This window comes from Ruditapes philippinarum, unplaced genomic scaffold (assembly GCF_026571515.1).
Source record: "Ruditapes philippinarum isolate M1 unplaced genomic scaffold, ASM2657151v2 ctg1013_1_1_1_1, whole genome shotgun sequence".
NCBI classification, from domain to species: domain Eukaryota; kingdom Metazoa; phylum Mollusca; class Bivalvia; order Venerida; family Veneridae; genus Ruditapes; species Ruditapes philippinarum.
In genome coordinates this window covers 177,189-194,395 of record NW_026851668.1, presented here as the reverse complement: position 1 = coordinate 194,395, position 17,207 = coordinate 177,189, and the positions used below count along the sequence as shown (strand labels likewise).

The 17,207-nt window shown below is 34.3% G+C and overlaps 1 protein-coding gene across 1 annotated transcript; it reads right to left on the bottom strand.

Moving 5' to 3' along the window:
• Positions 1-1,073: 1,073 nt before the first annotated feature.
• LOC132736329 (uncharacterized) lies at positions 1,074-17,207 on the bottom strand. The gene is made up of 8 exons (XM_060723443.1): positions 17,071-17,207; positions 14,162-14,296; positions 9,503-12,577; positions 8,904-8,975; positions 4,899-4,941; positions 3,981-4,070; positions 3,219-3,313; positions 1,074-2,325 (listed from the first exon to the last, which is right to left on the bottom strand). Exons 2-8 carry the CDS (start codon positions 14,294-14,296, stop codon positions 1,429-1,431), a joined length of 4,407 nt encoding a protein of 1,468 aa, XP_060579426.1. The 5' UTR covers positions 17,071-17,207; the 3' UTR covers positions 1,074-1,428.

Here is a 17,207-nt window from a genome sequence, read left to right as displayed (position 1 = left end):
TCATTAAAAAATTAGATTACAAACCATAAATAACACATTAACAACATCTAGATGTGTGTGAACGATTAGTAATACATCTTTTTAAAATAACTTTGTTATTATGGTAACTTCAACCTGTTGAATTTGATTTTGAAACAGTCAATTTAACGTTTAACATGTTTAAGAGATTTAAATATCAAAATACTACTATAGCTACCATACAGTATAGAATTTTGGTCAGCATGCTTAGATATGCAGGCTAGCTTAGCTCTATACTGATGGGAAAGGCTTATTATTTTTGGATTTAACTCGATATTGTTTGTTAGAGCAGTACCTAGACAGTTTCAAAAATCGTGACCACAAAATACACACATTATTTTTCCGATTCTTACATTTTTCATTCAATATTGTATATAAATTAGTGTAAAGACATTTCAAAGTTCATTCTGTTTGGTGAAAAGACGAATTTTAGCATTTAATCAATTTATCACCTTGTCCGGTCTGTACTAGTACTGGAATACGGTATTTTGTGTGGTGCTCCAATCCTTTTTTAGTCTCACTCATTATTTTTTACAGTTTCAGAAAGGCAAGGCAGTGTTTAGTCTAGGATTTGAAAATCAGGGGGGATTTTTATGGAAAAGTGAGAATTTATTACATTTGTTGATTTTTTTCCTTCTTTCTCTATGTAAAATTTTCCCCGTCTCTGAAAAAATAGGGAGGAATTCTCAAAAATATGAGTAAATCCCCCCTCCTAGAATAGACACTGCAAGGGTTAAATTGTCTGTGGTGAGATGATTTTACAAAATATTCTTACAAAAAACATGACTTTCTTGAAATAAAAATATTTTGTCTGCTCTCCAATACACTATGAAAAAGCTAGGAAAAAACATGTAAATTTTTACAGAAAAATAAACTGAGAAATATTAATATTTACTATAAATTTAGGTCTTATACATTGTAGTGAACATTTAAGTAAATGACATGGAGTAGACACACTATTACAATCATGTGAAACACATAAATTTAATTACAATAATACTTTCTGTATCTATGACATATATATATATATTTATATACATGCAAAAAAAGGGGGGGGGGGGGGGGAGAAAAGAACAGATTTTGCAAAATGTGCATAAAAAGTATTTAGGAAAATAAAAATCTAGAACAATAAAAAAGTATGGCATTCTAAAACAATAAAAAAAAACGATATGTCATTCCTAAGCTCTTTATTTTCCAGTAGTTTTAACTTGTTCACTTTACTTTTTTCTTAATTTTGGTACATTACTATCAGTTTTATCATGATAAATTTTACAGAAAATTTGGTCACATTTTCGATACTAATAACTTATCTTAAAATATAAATCTGATATTACTTTCTCTAAATAGTTAAGTCACTCATACTTAACGATACGTAAAGATTTTAGACTAAAAACAGACACAATGCAGAAATTACATGTTCTGTATTTCAACAATTTCTTCTTGTTGTTCTCTTATTTCAATCTGTTCTCCTGCTTGTAGCAGGGCTGATATAACACCAAATGTCTGATTTGTATCATGGCCCGTAGCTTGAAGAGTATCGTAAAAATCTTTTGACCGCACAATAGTGCGTTTACCATTCTGATTTATCAAGATCATTTCTGACCCATCAATACCTTTCTGTTCGCTAATCGTAAGAACAGCTGTAGAGGCATCGTCTTCAACATTTTCAAGAACAACTTCCGGCTGGTTGTCGTGTTCTACTTCCACCTCACTCGCTACCTGCGGAACAGTTGCTGTACCTTGATGATACATACCTTCAACATTTCCCATCCCATACAGTCCAGTCGTCTCGGGCTGGACTGTAAAGGTCGGTTTTACTTTTTTCATGTTGTAAATCTTGTTGGCTCGCGTATTTCTGACCTGTGGCGAGGCTTGTGGAAATGAAGGATGTTCTGTCGCCACTGCAATACTGCTACTCATGAAAGAATATTTTTTTTCTGGCTGTTGAACATATTCTTGATGTCGTTTCATCATTTCTTTGAGGAAATCTTCAACAGGAAGTTTGCTTAAAGATATCTTAGTGCGTTTTTTATCTTCCGCCTTGACCTGACTGTCACTAGTAGCAGTTTCATCAGAGTCTTTATTACTGTGTGCTTTTCTTTTGGCGGTTTTCGGTACTTTCATTGTTTCTGGGTCAAAGACTTGATGATCTTTTGTTATGATCGTACCCTCGTCAAATTTTTCATATTCAGCTGACTTTTTGTGCTGTTTTGTTATAACAATGAGACTATGTGCACTATACAAATGTTTTCGTAGATTCCCGGTCAAAGGTGTCCCATAATCGCAGAATTTACACATAAACATAGCCTGAAATATCAGAGAAAGTTATGATATAAAAACAACAGTGTGATAATGTTAAGCTTAACCAACAGTAAGTCTGAGGTGCAATTAATTGCTCAAATAATGTACGCAGGGCTCCAGATGAGTATTTACTGATTTCACTTTGATGTTTTGAAGAGCGAAAATGAGGGAAATTCTATATAACTTATTCACACATGTGTGATCAGCAATAAGTTCAAGTTTCGGTTACACGGGAGAAATGTTGTTCATTGCGTATTCACAATTTTGAAATTTTAATTGTATGCGTAAATCTGTGTTTTTTATAAGTAATTTACACAATACACATCTTATCTGGAGCCCTGTGTACCAATTATTTTATTAAGTGGAGTGTTTACTTAAGATAACTACAAGACTTAAGCCAAAAGTATCTGCAACATTTTTACTTCCAATCACTTACGAGTTATTTCAAGTTTATTGAATTCAACACAATTAAATTCTTACGAGCCCTGGCGTGAACTAAATGGGTTTACCTACTGTAAATTGCACAGATTTGCAAAATGACCTATGGGTCATTGAATGGCGGCATGGCCATAGTGGTTAACACTTCGGACTAGTAATCTAATGATCGCTAGCCGCATGGGTTCAGGGGCAAGTCGTTGTGTCCTTAAGCAAGAAAATATATTCTCATTGCTCATTACTGGTTGGTTCCAGGAACAGATTCAAAAGAGTGTCTTTAAGCTTATAGCTTCCTACACAATCGAACTACAATAAATTCTGTACAAACCAAAATGACCTACAATTACATGACTGCCCTCAGTTTTTAAACAGATATGAATGTGCATGCAAAAAAACAACAACATAACTCTTTGTTATATGAAAATGCCCATTTTCCATTGAAATAGAACATATAAAAAGCGTACCTTTTTAGCTGCATGTGATATCATGAGATGAGTCGACATGCTGGATTTATACGGGGTTGCAAAATCACAATGCTCACACTGTATCTTCTCCTTCTCTACAATGGAATAGAAATACAGTTTATCACATAAACCACATAGCAGGAGTGTAATTAAAGTCATTTAATAACAAGAGCACCGCTAGGCGGAGTTTTTTTGATCCGTGTGTTGTTTATTGTTTATGTGAAATAAATTTTTATATTAAAAGGAAAAATGGCAAAAAAAAAATTCATTTTGACTTTCACATGTTCACTCATTTATACCCTTGGATGGGCATAATGTCACTAAGTATAACAAGAGCCTGGATAATATCAAATTTTCTAAGATTAAAAAAGGGTCATAATTCTGCCAAAATCCATGTTTAAGGTATGGTCCTCAGACAGTGACCTCCTATTATGCTCTCAAATATGAGTATTTAGTTTCAATTCGTATTCTTCAGTAGTTTTGGAGATACCAACTTGCACGCGAAAACTTAAACCAAAGTGTGACGCCTAGGTGAGTACAATAGGTCTCCCTATTCCTCAAACAGTGGAGCTAAAAACATATGAGCCGTGTCATGACAAAACCAACATAATGGGTTTGCGACCAGCATGGATCCAGACCAGCCTGTGCATCCGCGCAGTCTGATCAGGATCCATGCTGTTCGCTATCAGTTTCTATACTTGTTGCATGCTGGTCGCCAACCCATTATGTTGGTTTTGTCACGACACGGCTCATATAACAAACCTGTATGAGAGTATTCAATGTGTCTTTTCAGGATCTTTCGTGTCTTGAATGTCTTTCCACACTGTGCACAACTTTCAGGCCCAACTTTAGCTTTAAATTTGAAGAAAACAAAATTACATTATTTGAAACTATTTCAATACTGCTAACAAGCATTTTGTTGCATTCATATTTAGACACTGTTTAGGTCACTTGACAAATTTCCTGTTTTCCTGGTGGAGAAAGATCCGAGAACTTTGCACCTCAATGCATTATTTCAATCATCTGAGGTCACCAGAGTGAAACCACCAACCTTTTATATGCCAGCTAGATTCATCAAATGAAAGAATTTGTACAGCAGTCCGGAAACATATATTTAGCAACAATACTGTAAAAAGGTTGGCAAGCAAGTTGAAAATTCTATTGATTTTTTACATTTCAACCCTTATGCTGCTGAATTTTATAACGGACTTATAGCATCTCTATTGAGGACAGCTCTAGTCAAACTGCATGGATGTGCAGGCTGGTCTGGCTCTATACTGGTGGTAAAGGGCAATCACTTTTAGTTCCAGCAGTCTCATTTAGACAATAAATGTACATTGTATGACAATTCTCAAAATTTCCTTAATTCAATTTTTTATGAGCTCAAACCTACAAATGGAAATTAAGCTTTTAAAAAAATATATGAGCCGCGTCATGACAAAACCAACATAGTGGGTTTGCAACCAGCATGGATCCAGACCAGCCTGTGCCTTCGTGCAGTCTGATCAGGATCCATGCTGTTTGCTATCAGTTTCTCTACTTGTAATAGGGTTTGTAAGCGAACAGCATGAATCCTGATCAGACTGCGCGGATGTGCAGGCTGGTCTGGATCCATGCTGGTCGCAAACCCATTATGTTGATTTTGTCATGACGCGGCTCATATATATGTAAGGTCCTCACCATTTTTCTTGGTATCTTCCTTTTCAGTATCTTGTGTATTCACCTATAGTAAGAATATATGACAAAAATATAAACAAAACATGAATAAATAAATTTAACTATTCTCTAAACACCTAACCTGCTGAATTTGTGTAATGGACTTGCTCAGCTTTGAATTTGGAACAGTCCATTCAAAGTTTAAGGGATTTCAGTATCTAGATACTAAAACTGGACTGCCAACTGTATTGTGTATAGAGCCTGGTAAGACTGGTTTGGCTCAAAAATGGTGGTAAACTTTACGTTCCAGCAGGTTGATATAATGCACCGTGTTAAATTACTTACCTAAATGAGATCAATCTCATTAAAATCATATCCTAACTGTTGCTCCACTACCCTTTGCTAGGTAGGTGACCCGACACAGCAATGTAGTCAGATCTATTCATAGCAAAGAGTAACAGAGTGAAAACGATTTTATTACATGCTTTTTGGTGGTTAATAGAAATACACTGATAATTTCACTCTTTAAAAAAGTGAAATTATCATTTTGATAATTTCACTGTTTTGAATTTAAGCCCCTTACGTTGTTTCAGTTAAAATACCAGCTTGCACAGTACTGGGAACCAACTTAATGACCTGACGTCGTAAATGACATCACATTTTATTATTATTTGGCGCGATTTTCATTCAGTATTAGGTTTTATGTCTTTTTAAAACGCTTCTTTGCATATAATAAATAGTAAATTTGTTCGTTTAGTGCGAGATCAAAATATATTTCACCTTGTGAACACCAAAAATTCATATTTCACTTGCGGCTGCACCACTCGTGAAAAATACCTTTTGGTGCTCACTCAGTGAAATATATTCCGATCTTACATTGAACTAAACAAATATCCTCTTTATCTTATTTTAATGAGATTGAATTAAGGTTGTAATACTTAAATCATGATAAATATAAATTCGACAATTTAAGGATAAAAAGCATTCAAACTTTTCTCTTTATTAGAGTATATTTATTCCCTTTCAGTATGTTTTATGGCAAAATTCTTTGCAATTTAATGATAATTTTCTCCAAACACATTGAAAAGGAAGACAAACAAGCAATTATTATAGTATTGCAAGCAATCCATAAGTCCCCTACCGGTAAGAAACCCATCAACATTCTGAAGGGCCATTGGCCATTCACTAATGTTTCAATTTTTCTCTATTTTAAGTAAATTTGTTGGAAAAGTTCTTTAAAAGTGATCACAGGAAACAGTTTTTATGAACAGACAGACAGACGGACTGAAGGACACTCTAAAATTAATATTTGAAACATCCCGGTTACCAAAATATAACATTATAAAAGCAAAATTCTTAAAGAGGAGATAACTTTTGAATTAAAGATGCAATTTAATAAACATTTTCAGCTCTTTTTGACTAATCACAAATATTGTTATATTTGCCATGTTTTAAGCCTATTTGTTGCCAAGGCAACCAATATTTTTACAAAATAGGAAGAACAGATAAGACATGCATAATCTCAAGACTGCCCTCTACCCATATGTCAAGTTTAATATTTGAAACATCCCGGTTACCAAAATATAACATTATAAAAGCAAAATTCTTAAAGAGGAGATAACTTTTGAATTAAAGATGCAATTTCATAAACATTTTCAGCTCTTTTTGACTAATCACAAATATTGTTATATTTGCCATGTTTTAAGCCTATTTGTTGCCAAGGCAACCAATATTTTTACAAAATAGGAAGAACAGATAAGACATGCATAATCTCAAGACTGCCCTCTACCCATATGTCAAGTTTCATAAAAATATTTCCAGTACTTTTTGAGTTCTCACTGGATTCAGTTTATGTGTAAAATTTGCCATATTTTCAGTCTATGTGTTGCCATAGCAACCAGAATTTTCAACATAAGAAGAAAAGAAAAAGACATGCATAATCTTTAAACTGCCATCTACCCATATTTCAAGTTTCATAAAAATATTTCCAGTACTTTTTGCGTTATCACTGGATCCAGTTTATGTGTAAAATTTGCCATATTTTCAGCCTATTTGTTGCCATAGCAACCAGAATTTTCAACATAGGAAGAAAAGAAAAAGACGTGCATAATCTCCATACTGCCATCTATCCATATATCAAGTTTCTCTAAAAATATTTTCAGTACTTTTCAAGTTATCGTGTGATCCAGTTTTGTGGACGGACGGACAGACAGACGGACGGAGGGTAAACCTAAAGTCCCCTCCGGTAAACCGGTAAGGGACTAATAAAACTCTAATATACCTTTCCGTCTACATGCATTTACCTTTAAGCTTTGCTTTTTTGTCCTAAATTTTAAATTTTCTGACAGTCTATTTTCTATAAACAACATCTTAAGCTGCTTTATTTAAGCATCTGGATAAACACCTAGCAAGTCTTCAAAAAGAAGGTTAATAACCAAGTTGTATACTCATAATACTGTAAAACAAGAGGGCCATGATGGCCCTGAGGTCGCTCACCTGTATAAAGGCACCCGGAGCGGGGCCAGTTTAAACCCCAATGAAGGTTTTTAAGTTTTTGCTATACAAATATAAGGAAAATCAATAACCCCCGGTGCGGGGCCAATTTTGACTCCAGGGCTTTTATTTGAACAAACTTTGTAGACACTCCCTAGAAGATGTTTCATGCTTAATATCTAAACTCCAGCTATTTGGGTTTTTTCAAAGAACATTTTTTAAGTTTTTGCTATATACATATAAGAAAAATCAATAACCCCCGGGGCGGGGCCAATTTTGACCCCAGAGCTTTTATTTGAACAAACTTTGTAGACACCAATAAGAACATGTTTCATGCTAAATATCTTAGCTCTAGCTCTTTGAGTTCTTTAAAAGAAGATTTTTTAAGTTTTTACTATATGCATATAGGGAAAATCAATGACACCCTGGGGCGGGGCCAATTTTGACCCCAGGGCTTTTATTTGAACAAACTTGGTTGACACCCATTAGAAGATGTTTCATGTTAAATATCTTAGCTCTAGCTCTTTGGGTTCTTTAAAAGAATTTTTTTTAAGTTTTTACTATATGCATATAGGGAAAATCAAAGACCCCCTGGGGCGGGGCCAATTTTGACCCCAGGGCTTTTATTTGAACAAACTTGGTAGACACTCACTAGCTCAATATCTAAACTCTAGCTATTTGGGTTTTTTCAAAGAAGATTTTTTAAGTTTTTGCTATACACATATAAGGAAGATCAATGACCCCCGGGGCGGGGCCAATTTTGACCCCAGGGCTTTTATTTGAACAAACTTGGTAGACACCCATTAGAACATGTTTCATGCTAAATATCTTAGCTCAAGCTCTTTGAGTTCTTTCAAAGAAGATTTTTAAAGTTTTTACTATATGCATATAGGGAAAAGCAAAGACTCCCTGGGGCGGGGCCAATTTTGACCCCAGGGCTTTTATTTGAACAAACTTGGTAGACACTCATTAGAAGATGTTTCATGCCAAATATCTAAGATCTAGCTCTTAGGGTTCTTTAAAAGAAGATATTTAAAGTTTTTTCTTTCGGTTGCCATGGCAACCAGAGTTCTGCATGGAATTAAATTCTTTGAACAATTTTTAAAGGTGACCACCAAAGGAACATTCCTGTGAAGTTAGGATGAAATTGGCTTAGTGGTTTATGAGGAGATGTCATTTAAAGTAAAAGTTTAAGGCCGGACGGACGCCGGACGAAAAGCGATCACAAAAGCTCACCCTGTCACTTTGTGACAGGTGAGCTAAAAATTGTCTCTCCTTTTACCTGTTTAAATATTTGTTTACTTCTTATTAGCATCATATTACAAAAATATATTATTTAAATTTTAACTAATACTTCAATACTAAAGAAACACCAACTTGAGATGTTTAGACGCCCTTTCAGAATAGAACCTTTACTCATACACAGAATAAAAGCTCTGTTCGAACTCAAAATAAGTTGAAATAATTCTACATGCCTCATTTTGAGCAGGATTATAAGTTAGAAATTTCAATGAATTAAGATCACAAAATACTTACTGCAGGAGACGTATGACACATCTCTTTGTGTTCACTCATATCTATTAAACTCTTGGAAGAAAATCGGCAGTCCTACAGAAAGTGAAAATAGAACAAAAATATAAATACGAAACTATCAATTTCATTTTTGTTTGTTTGATAAAGACAAAAATATTTCACAATCACTTTATGTTGAAAATAAGAAATGTTTAAACTCAACATTATCATCAAGAGTACTTAAAAATATTAAAACATTATATTTTCATTTCTGAAAAAAAAGCATGGGGAACAAAGTAGTAAAAACCATGCCAGATTTATAGGCCTTGGTCAGTGACCTACAATTATGACTCTGAATGAATCCGACAAGTCAAACACTCACAGATTATTGAGAAGAAAGTTTTATACTGCTTGAAAGATTTAAATATCTAAGGGGCCTTTTTACTTATTTCAAGAACCATTTCATACAGCAAGAATCATTGGAGTTCATTCTGCTAGAAGGTTTAATCACTGGAAGTGTACGGATAAAGTTTGAATCCAATCCCTACATTCTTTAAATGTGATTAAACCCTGATAGTACTAACAACCAAACATCAACATATCTAATAAACAAATATTCTTACATCTGTTGAACAAACATACACCATATAATCAGAAAAGTCTATCTCAGCATCGTCTTCATCAGATTCTTTGGACACATCTTCATGTATTTCTTCTCCCAATTTCTCCTTACTTGCAACACTCTTCTTTTTCCTTAATCCCTTTCCTTTATTTTTCATTCTCCCTGCAGGACTATTACTACTCACCACCTTTTTTGTTACAACATCAATTTCATCATCTTCATTGTCAATTTCAACTTTTGTCTTGAATTTTTGCTCCTCAGTCTCTGACCTTTTGGTTACATCTTTAATTATGAATGATTTTGCAATTATCTTCTTACCTCCTATGTTTTTAACAATAGTTTTACTGGCCAAGTTACTTTTTGTTATGTCATTACTGGCTTCATTTAATTCAGCTGAAAGGTTCATTTGATTGCCGGTTTTTCTTTTCTTAACTGGAGAGGATTTAAATGATTCATTCATCTTCCTTTTTGCTACTGCATCAACATGTGTTTCATGTTTTTTGCTGTCTTCTACAAAATCATCTGCAGACATTTCTTCATAATCCTCATAATCATCATCTTCATCACCTTCTTCAGTTTCATACAGAGTTACTTCAAGTTCAGACTCACCTGATGAAGCCTGTTCTTTATTTTTTGGTATTTCTTTTGCTAACTCTAGCATTTCTTCAGTCGTCCGCTTTTTCAGTCTTATTTCTGGTTGGTAATATCTTGGGACAATGATTATCTTCTTGGACTGGCTTTCACTTATTTGCTTCTCTGCTTCTCCAAGTGCTTTCTCATCAACTTTACTTTGTGCAATTATTTTAATCTCTGTTGCTTTAGACAGATCTTTATCCTTACAATCAACATTGCCTCCTTCAAAATCTGTTCTTAACTTCTTCCTCTTTGTTTCATTACATTTATCATTATCAGAGTCATGTTTTATTGCTTTGCCTTCCTTTTCCCTGTCAAGATTTAAACTCTTACTGGACCGCCTGGATCTAACTACAGGTATTTTGTCATGCCGGTCAGTAACAGGATCATTGCCTTTCTCTTCATCAGATATTGGTAGTTTCCTTGGTGTTCTTGTTTTACGCTTGGTTGAACTTGACTTCATTCTTTCAGCAGTAGCCTCATCAATGTCATGCACCTGCAAATCATCTGGAAGTCCTTTAACTTCACTTGCATCGTCATTAATATTATCAGTCTCAATACTTTTATCTGGTGACATTGTTTCAGATTCTACATTGTTGGTTTGAACACTTAAAGTGTCTTCTTCTTTTCCAGTATCACCTGTACTTTTATTGTCTAATTTAGCATCATTACTATTGCCCCCTTTCTTAGTTAGTGACTGGCTTTTCATAACACCCCTCTCTTTCTGACTTTCCTTTAGATTAGTTAGGTATGTACCAATATTGTCTTTACTTTTACCAGAACTTTTTTTCTTATTTTCATCATCACTTTGGAAAGCTTCTAACATATCATTAACTATCATTCCATTAACATCATCATCACTTTCACTATCAAAGTTTACCACTTGTCCAAAGTTATCACCTTCAGCTTCTATCTTCTCTTCCTTTGGAACTTTAATTTTTTCTCCTAACTGGACTTTTATTACCTTTGGAAGACATTTAGAATTTGGATCTGTTTCCGTTTTGCTGGACCTACTTTGTATTTCTTTTCCCGATGGAGGATCACTTACAGAATCTTTAGGAATTAAAACAATCTTTGGACTGAATACTTTCTTTTTCGTTTTTGAGAGGCTTTCATATTGAAAATCCTGCTTGGTAGTTGAATTCTTTTGCCTACTTCCTCGTCTTGGTTCCACATCAGTTATAGGGAGTGGTTTTGTATCAGTGGATGCACCAGACATTAATACTGCCTTGATATGTCGATACTTTTTAGCTTTTTCTTCTGCTTCTTTTTCTTTTGCTGTTTTTGTCCTTTTAGGTCTGGGCATCTTTAAGGGTGACCTTACTGTTGCAGGGTCTAAAGCAACAGTGTACACATCTGTTTTTCCACCTAATTCGTTATTGACAGACCCTGCACTCATAGTAACTGTTTTCGTACAAGTTAGACCATTTTCATAATCTTCAAGATCTTCCTCTTCAGGTTTCATCCCAATAACATGTTGAGGTATTGCCTGTGTCGTAGGTTGTGCTGCATCAGGACCAGAAATACTAGATACTGCTTTATCAACTTCTGGTTGATGTGGCTGTTGCTTCAAATAAGGAACATCTGAAAGGGTCTCTATGGCAACTGCAAGTAAATCTTGATGCTGGGCTCTTTCCTCAGCTATTTTCTGACTCTCTGATGGATTTGGTGCCATCTGCTGCAGTTTGGGTAGTGTGACAGCAGACGGCTGTGTGCTTGTCCCAGGATTTTTTGATGGAGTTCGGGCTCCTGCTGAGACATCCATATACTGCTGGTCATACAGGGAGTCAAAGTTAAAATCAGTGGATGAAGTTTGAGTATTGTTAACATCAGCAGCATCTCCAGCATTATCTACATTGTGTGCATTAGGAGCTACACCATCTCCAGCCGGTTCATTAGCTGGCACATTGGAATCCTGGATTGCATCTGCCTGTGAAACAGAAGACAAGGAAGCTGTCTCTGTCGAAGCAACAAGGGACTGTGAACCTAAGGTGTCTGATGTTGTCTTAGAAACAGTGCTTACCGCAAGCTCATCTGGAGTAGCAGTAACAGGTTCAACAGCTTTTGGTATCTGAGCATTTGTTTTCTGTGGTGAATAAGTTTTTTCAGTATAACTAGTATTAGCTTCTGGCGGAGGAGGAGTCTTATTTGAGTTGTATTCAGACTTGAAAGGAACAGCATTACTTGGGTTCTCTTTCATTTGCTCATATGTTATTATTTCTTTATAACCATGCATCACTCCCTGCAGTTGAAGAATTTCTGAAATCTCTAAAGTGATATCCATAGTTTCTTTAGCAACTAGAAGTTTTCCTGTGTAGATATACTTGACTAGGTTTGCCAACTCCACCACTGAGATACCTTTTAGACAGATTTTGGAGGCAGTAGGGCCTATAACTGGGGATAACTTTTCTCTAAAGTACTTGCTGGCAGCCATTAACACAACCTGAAATTGAAATAAAATCATCATCAGTTAACAAATTTCAGCAGGGCCATTTTTCCCCTTTTTAAGGTCTGCTGAATTGAGCTTTAATAATTTCACTGGTATTTTTTAATAATACTTATATATTTTTTTCTCTTAAATGTAAGAGTTAACAGCTTCTTGGATCATCAATTAATTTGCACAAAAAATTAAGTCAGTGCACTTGACTATTCTCAGTGCTTGACAGAAAGAAAAGGGGCATAACTCTGTAAAAAAAAAGTAACTCAGATTTATGGTACCTGTACCTATCATGTAAGATTACAATAAATAATCAGAGAGAACATGTGTGTGAAATTTCAACCCATCCCCTTCTGTTTTAAGCAAAGTATGATGGCCACCGCATGGTTAGTACAATAGCTCTCCCTCGTGACTCTTCAAGTACACGAAATTTATCATTTGCAGGAGTTGAGTAGGTTTACTTGCTTAAAATAAATGCATTGAAGTTATTTTACAATCATGTTCTTTCTTATGAGTCAAAATAAAATTTAAAACCAGTGGTACATGTACTAAATAGGTCTAAAAGACTAAAACAATAGATAATGAAATTTGAATCTGTTAAACAACTTCACATCTAGTTGCTATGATGTTTAATAACAATCAAGATTTCTTATACAATACATGTTAGTGATAAATGCAATGTTTTCATTATGTCATTGTTTAATAGTTTATTTGATTCAAGCCAAGGTCAGGTGCTATTTTGCATAATAAATAATTATGAAAACAAAGAATTAATTCGAGATTTTTTGAATTTGCAGATTATAAATACAGTGCTGCAAATATAGCAGAAAGACATGATTTCAAAACTAATTTTCCCCTAAATACAACATCCTGATGGTCATAAGACACTGCTACCTCAATTTTGGGCACTACCATGCCCAGACTTATTATTGCTATATTCTTTTGCTTGCTCAATTTTTGTACATGTTTTTTGTAATGGTCTGTTCCAAATTCAAAAGCAGGACAAGTCCATTTTACAAATTTAGCTGGTTAGTAATAACTTATCTATGACAACAGTACAGCCATGTTAACCTCACTGTACTTGCAGTCTGATCATGTTCTACACAAATAGAAACTGTATTTTACTATTGAAAATAAAATTTAAATATCTCAGAAAATATATGTGCAGACACTTTTTAATTAAATTTAAAAAGGCCCACTGTAAAAGCACCAAAGTCTCATATGCAAAGACTGCACATGGTAGAGGTTAAACTATCAAAGTAACACTAAATCTTCAGGACCTTAATGCATTTAAATACATTGTCATGAAGAATATATATGAGCTGCGTCACAACAAAACCAACATAGTGCCTTTGCGACCAGCATGGATCCAGACCAGCCTGCACATCCGCGCAGTCTGATCTGGATCCATGCTGTTCGCTTACAAAGTCTATAAAAAGTAGAGAAACTGATAGCGAACAGCATGGATCCTGATAAGACTGTGCGGATGCCCAGCCTGGTCTGGATCCATGCTGATCACTATGTTGGTTTTGTTGTGGCGCGGCTCATATATATCTTTACATAATAAACAAATTCAAGTTCATATGATACCTTATGTGCCATGACTTCTCCATCTTCTGCAGCAAGTATGACATCACACATGACCCCTTGTTTTTGCAGCACATGTAGCTCCGCAAACATCGTACTATGATGACCGGGTGTCTGGATTGTATAGTAATCTTCCATCTGTGAATAAATATATCATAACCATTTATACACATGTCAAATGTTAGTCAAATTTGGGAGAACTGAAAACTTCTATGTCTGACAGCCAAAATTGAAAGTACGAACTGAAAAAAAAAACAACACTTTTTTGGTTTTGCAAGTGTGCAAAGTTTGATTTTGAAAATATTTGAGGTGGTACGCAAACTTTAACTTAAGTGGTTACTTTGATGCTCGGGGACCAGTCTCCAAATAGTCAAGCTAAAAATCATGAGAATAAAAGGTTATTCACTATATATTTTAAACTACTTAGTGCTCACACAAACTGATAAGAGCTAGAATATTCAAACTATGTTTCAGAAGCTGCATTCCCTATAGCTAGTAAAGTTAATTTATACATGTGTAGTGTTCACAATGCATACTTACATCAATGTCATTATGAGTGGATCACATTGTGTGTGTTTTTGTTTGTTTGTTTTTTTGTTGTTGTTTTTTTGTATTTAAACCAACAATAAATGAATGGGAGCAGAGACTTATAATAAGGAGGGATAAGAAGCTCTGAAAATAGAAAATTTTCCAATCCAGACCTACAGTCCCTTGCGCGAGATGCATTGGCCTTTGAAGTTGGTCGATTTCCACTACTTTTTTGTTACTTCACAAATTCAAGATAACATGACTTAAATTAAGATCATTTACTACACATTCACAACAGACATTTTACCGGCTCACCAAACCATCTTGCAACAGGCTGATAGAAATATGTTAAAGGTGTGGGATTATGAAATAAAATGTGTAAGATATAGATATTGTTTACTAGTCTTGAGCAGTTACCATTATGTTATTATTTCATCTAATTCAAAGATATTTGCAAATACTTTAATTTTTATCATCTTTTTAAATCTTTTTTGTCCTTTGCCAATTCAACATGGCAGAACATGGTCCCGGAAAATCTCACGAAAAATGTGAACTTGCGAGATAATTAATCTTTGAGACAGATTTTAAGTGTATGATGTCATAACTTCCTCTCCATTTAAATGAAACTCTGTGAAGAGAGTAATTGTGTATTTATATTTGAATAAGTTCATCAGTAATACACCCATAAACACTTTCCCAACTAGAAGCAACAGGCTATTCCTATCAGTAGTTTTTCGAGTAAACATAACCAGTTGTGTATCTTGATGTATAAATTGTATGTAAAATGGTCTGACTTATCGTAGGTTTAACAGTTAATTTAAATACTTTGGTGTCAAAAGATGTGTTGAAGTATATACTGTGACAAAGCTAAGATCCAAAGCTTTCCATTGATGTATGATTTTTAAAATCGAATATTTAATCACAACAAACTAGCGGTTTAAAAATGGCTAAATTTGTATTGTTTGAGCATAAGCCGTAAGAGCAGGGCTCTCGATTGAAACGGGGATCCGGGTTTTGACTCGTGAAAATCATAAATGCACAAATTTGACACATGATAAAATCTGCTCAAGAGTCAATTTGCCACATGGGATTTTCAGCTATGCAATAATAATTACCTTTAATCCACCCTAATTACCTATCAAATCCTACATATGTCAAATCGCACTCATTAAAAATGTCAACAGGCAGTATAAGCCGTGTATAAAATGCTTTACACACGGCAATTGTTTATACCTTGTGCACTGAAGCGCGACAATTCAGTGGCTGCAATTTGACAGTGCTGAAAATAGCTCTACACAACTGATAAGAATTACATACTTGAAGTGTCAATTATTGATTGCTTATATGTCTTTGATTTACTTGGGAGTACCTGTACATTTGTTATTTCTTTTTCCATTAAATATTCCAAGGTACATTTTGGTTTTTAAAAATTAATATGATAAAGCATATCAGTAAAGATATTTTTTTTATATTTTATACATTTAATCAGAAAAGCTGCTGCTTATTTTATTCTTTCACAGCAATTCATTTTTGTTTTGTTTTATTTGTTTTGTTTTTAGGTGGAGATATCTTCTTACGGTAAGAGATATCAATTTTACTTGAAAATAAGGGAAACAACTCGTATCTGTTAAATCGATAAACCTCCATTATTCACGTAGTCTATATCAAAAGTGTTTATGGGTGCATTTCAGTTTTTTAGGCCAATTTTCTGGCTGTTTTTTTTATGTAGTTTCTGTTTCTTCTTAAATCTATTAAGTATTCAGATGCTTCCATTCCATCCACAAGCGTAAATTACAATTGTTTCTACCAGCCAAAACTGGTGAAAGGGTCTTAATAACTCTCATGAATGAGCACTGCACAGTTTTTAGTTTTAATTTTAAAGGTCATTTTATTATACCATACAGTATGTACAAACCATACAAAAAAATCATGAATACCTTACTGTACAAAAACAATAACCTTATTGAACAAAAACCATAACAGTTATATTTTCAAATAAATACAAAATACTACACATAAAATTGGACGAATCGTGAGTGGGATGAATCGTTTTCTGTATAACACAACAAGATTCCCTCCCTTGTCAAAAAGGGGAGGTAATTTTTAATAATTATAATGAATTTATTAATCAAATCAGCGTAACACGAGGCCTCATCTATTAATAAAAAGGTGATTTGACGGAAGTTTTACAATATTATTCTTCATATATATAAAAATGATGCAAATGAGAAGCCCGGCTGTACATTTAAGGTAAATATCCTCTCCGCCATTTTTGTAACTGACACACAAACAAAAGTTCACGATTTACCAATTTATTTAAACATTTCTCAATTTTCTGAAAAGAAAATAACCAGATTAGTATATAAGTATATAGAATATAATACCTTGAAACCTTTATACCGATTTCTGGCTTAAGAAACGATTACGGAAAGACAGACTTCTGAATTTTTTTTAATGAAATGGGCACCTTGTCGTGGCCGACATCCCGTTTGCAAATGGCGTTCGAGGGACAAGTTCATTA

Coding starts and splice junctions, on each gene's coding strand:
- LOC132736329 (XM_060723443.1), bottom strand. CDS start 14,296: ATGGAAGATTACTATACAATCCAGACACCCGGTCATCATAGTACGATG. Junction 4,942..8,903: donor TGTGTCATACGTCTCCTGCA/GTAAGTATTTTG, acceptor TTCTTACTATAG/GTGAATACACAAGATACTGA. Junction 4,071..4,898: donor GGAAGATACCAAGAAAAATG/GTGAGGACCTTA, acceptor TCAAATTTAAAG/CTAAAGTTGGGCCTGAAAGT.